This window comes from Lathyrus oleraceus, chromosome 4, assembly GCF_024323335.1.
Source record: "Lathyrus oleraceus cultivar Zhongwan6 chromosome 4, CAAS_Psat_ZW6_1.0, whole genome shotgun sequence".
Taxonomy (NCBI): Eukaryota; Viridiplantae; Streptophyta; class Magnoliopsida; order Fabales; family Fabaceae; genus Lathyrus; species Lathyrus oleraceus.
In genome coordinates this window covers 237,141,295-237,143,724 of record NC_066582.1, presented here as the reverse complement: position 1 = coordinate 237,143,724, position 2,430 = coordinate 237,141,295, and the positions used below count along the sequence as shown (strand labels likewise).

General features: G+C 26.3%; 1 protein-coding gene across 1 annotated transcript; it reads right to left on the bottom strand.

Moving 5' to 3' along the window:
* Positions 1-302: 302 nt before the first annotated feature.
* On the bottom strand, positions 303-1,953 carry LOC127135397 (uncharacterized). The gene is made up of 2 exons (XM_051062123.1): positions 1,538-1,953; positions 303-763 (listed from the first exon to the last, which is right to left on the bottom strand). Exons 1-2 carry the CDS (start codon positions 1,900-1,902, stop codon positions 688-690), a joined length of 441 nt encoding a protein of 146 aa, XP_050918080.1. The 5' UTR covers positions 1,903-1,953; the 3' UTR covers positions 303-687.
* Between the last annotated feature and the right edge of the window lie 477 nt (positions 1,954-2,430).

The window sequence follows — 2,430 nt, the reverse complement described above, 5'->3', positions numbered from 1 at the left end:
TTGTACTGTAGATACGGTGTAGGTGTATAAGTAAGTGTAAGCATATCATTTATTATATTAAATTATATTTTCAAATTTCAAATGCATGCAACTCATTACGTTGAGCTATATTTCAATTATTTTTGAAATTAATAATTAGATCAATATTTAATGATTGATACATATTATTAGTTTATATTTATGATTCTCCGAATGTCTACCTCTATAATACAATATTTGAATTATGAATCATGATGTGTAATATGAAATCACATAAGTATTTTACTAAATTAAATAAATAATCTATAATAGAGTGCAGATTTCCAAGACAACATGCACTATTAAACAAAACACTATGACATCACAACTAAACACACATTATTAAAAAGAAGGAAAAAGTTATAAAGATAAAACCACTTATTATGATGATATACTAGTTTGTAGCTTAATCTCTCCATGCATGTTTGACACATATGATTCAAGTTCTCACTTATATAAACTCAAATGAAGCTCCACATCAACTTCTCCATTACCAACAACAGCCATAGGCACAGTCATGGTAGTGCTAGTTTCTCCTCTATAATCTTTCTTTGGAAAAAGATGAGAGTTTCTTTGTTTCTTCTAGAAACAAAGTTGTTGGAGTTTGACGATAGTTTCTTTCCCTTAAAACGATGCACATATGAAGCTGGTAAATACTTGAAAAAGCTACTAGCATAGCATTGAACCTGCTGTGGTGTCTTGTTGCATACATAGTGCTTTGCTATTTTGCTCCATCACAAATAAACTAAGACAATAAAACACAAAACTTGTATTACACATCAAAGATAAATATTAGAATTAAATAATACTTAAATCACAATTCATTAAATTTATTTCCTAAAGAAAATTCTTTACTTTTATTTTCATTTTATAGAGACTATTTTAAGGCTAAATATATATTCATTTTTATAATTGTGATTATTCTTACAAACTACAATATAGAAAACTAATATTTCAATATAAATTTAAATTTCATATAGATTAAACTTAAAAACTTGTGAGTTTGTATAGATTAAAAATATTCTTAATCCAAAACTTTAAGGGAAAAAAGTTAATATTTGCACATTATTTAATAAAAGTGTTACAATATTTTTTTTTTAAATAATGACTTGTGTTAGAGAAGAAAAATAAGGTCCTTAGATTCCGCGTTGTAAAAATAATTAAAGTCAAAATTTGTTATTATTTCATTTTAAAATTTTAATAGTTAGTTAAACTTTACTAATATGAAAATGTAGTTTGAAATACATAGCTAAAAAAAGTTGAAAAGAGCGAAATAAGTAAAGAAGAAACAAAAAATATAGAGAAAAATAATTAGAAAAATTAAAATAAAGATAAATATTAGATTGAAAAGCAACTAAAATTGACCACTAAATTAAATATTTAAAACATTTTGTGATAAAATTTGAGAAAATTTTACTTTTTATTTTATTTTTAAATTTATTTCAATTCTTCTCTAAAAGTAAAGTAAGATCATAACAATAAATAATTAATTAAATTCAAGATTGAGAGAGGAAATTACTCATGCTCTTGTTGTGACCACGGGACCCTGAACCTAGATCCATTTGTAAATGGAAAGGTATTTGGTTCAGGTAACGGTTGAAGAACCCTCGGAACTCGGCTTCCACTATGTATACCAAGTTGGGACATAGTAGAGATCTGGGAGGTGTTATTGTTGAATTCTGATTGGGGTGGAATCCCGAATCCTTGTGGCGGGGAGACCAACACATTAGTTTGGTGTTGGTGATGATGTATATGATTATGAAGATTAGGTTTGGTAGAAACATGACCAATGTTAAGGATCATTGGTACAATAGATGAAGATATGCGTGGTGATTGAGAGGAATCACGGGAGTTTGTAAGATCAATCATCTCAATATGAGACATTTATGCTAAACAAAGGTATTCGAGTATATTACAGATAGGTTACCCAAACTATGCATTGGAGTGTGCTTGTGTCTTGATTTATAGAATTCCTAGACAATTATTTTTATTTCAATTTACTAAAATGCCCTTAATTTCTTTGTTTTTGTTAAAATTACATACGTTATCTCGTTAAATGTTAATTTATTTACTCTTTTGGCATTATTACGATAGAATACGTATATGTTTGAAATCAGAGTGAAACGGTGTTAAAAGAGCGTGTTTCTTAAGCTTTATAATATAACTTCAATTTTTTTGTCTCGCATATCATGCCATAATAAAATTATATTTCAACTACATGCATATATATATATATATATATATATATATATATATATATATATATATATATATATATATATATATATATATATATATATATATATATATATATATATAAAAGGGTCGATTTTGAGTCTATATAACTTGGTTCGTTTCATAGGATCTCCAAAATACAGGGGCCTCAACTTTTTTTAAAATAAATTATATACA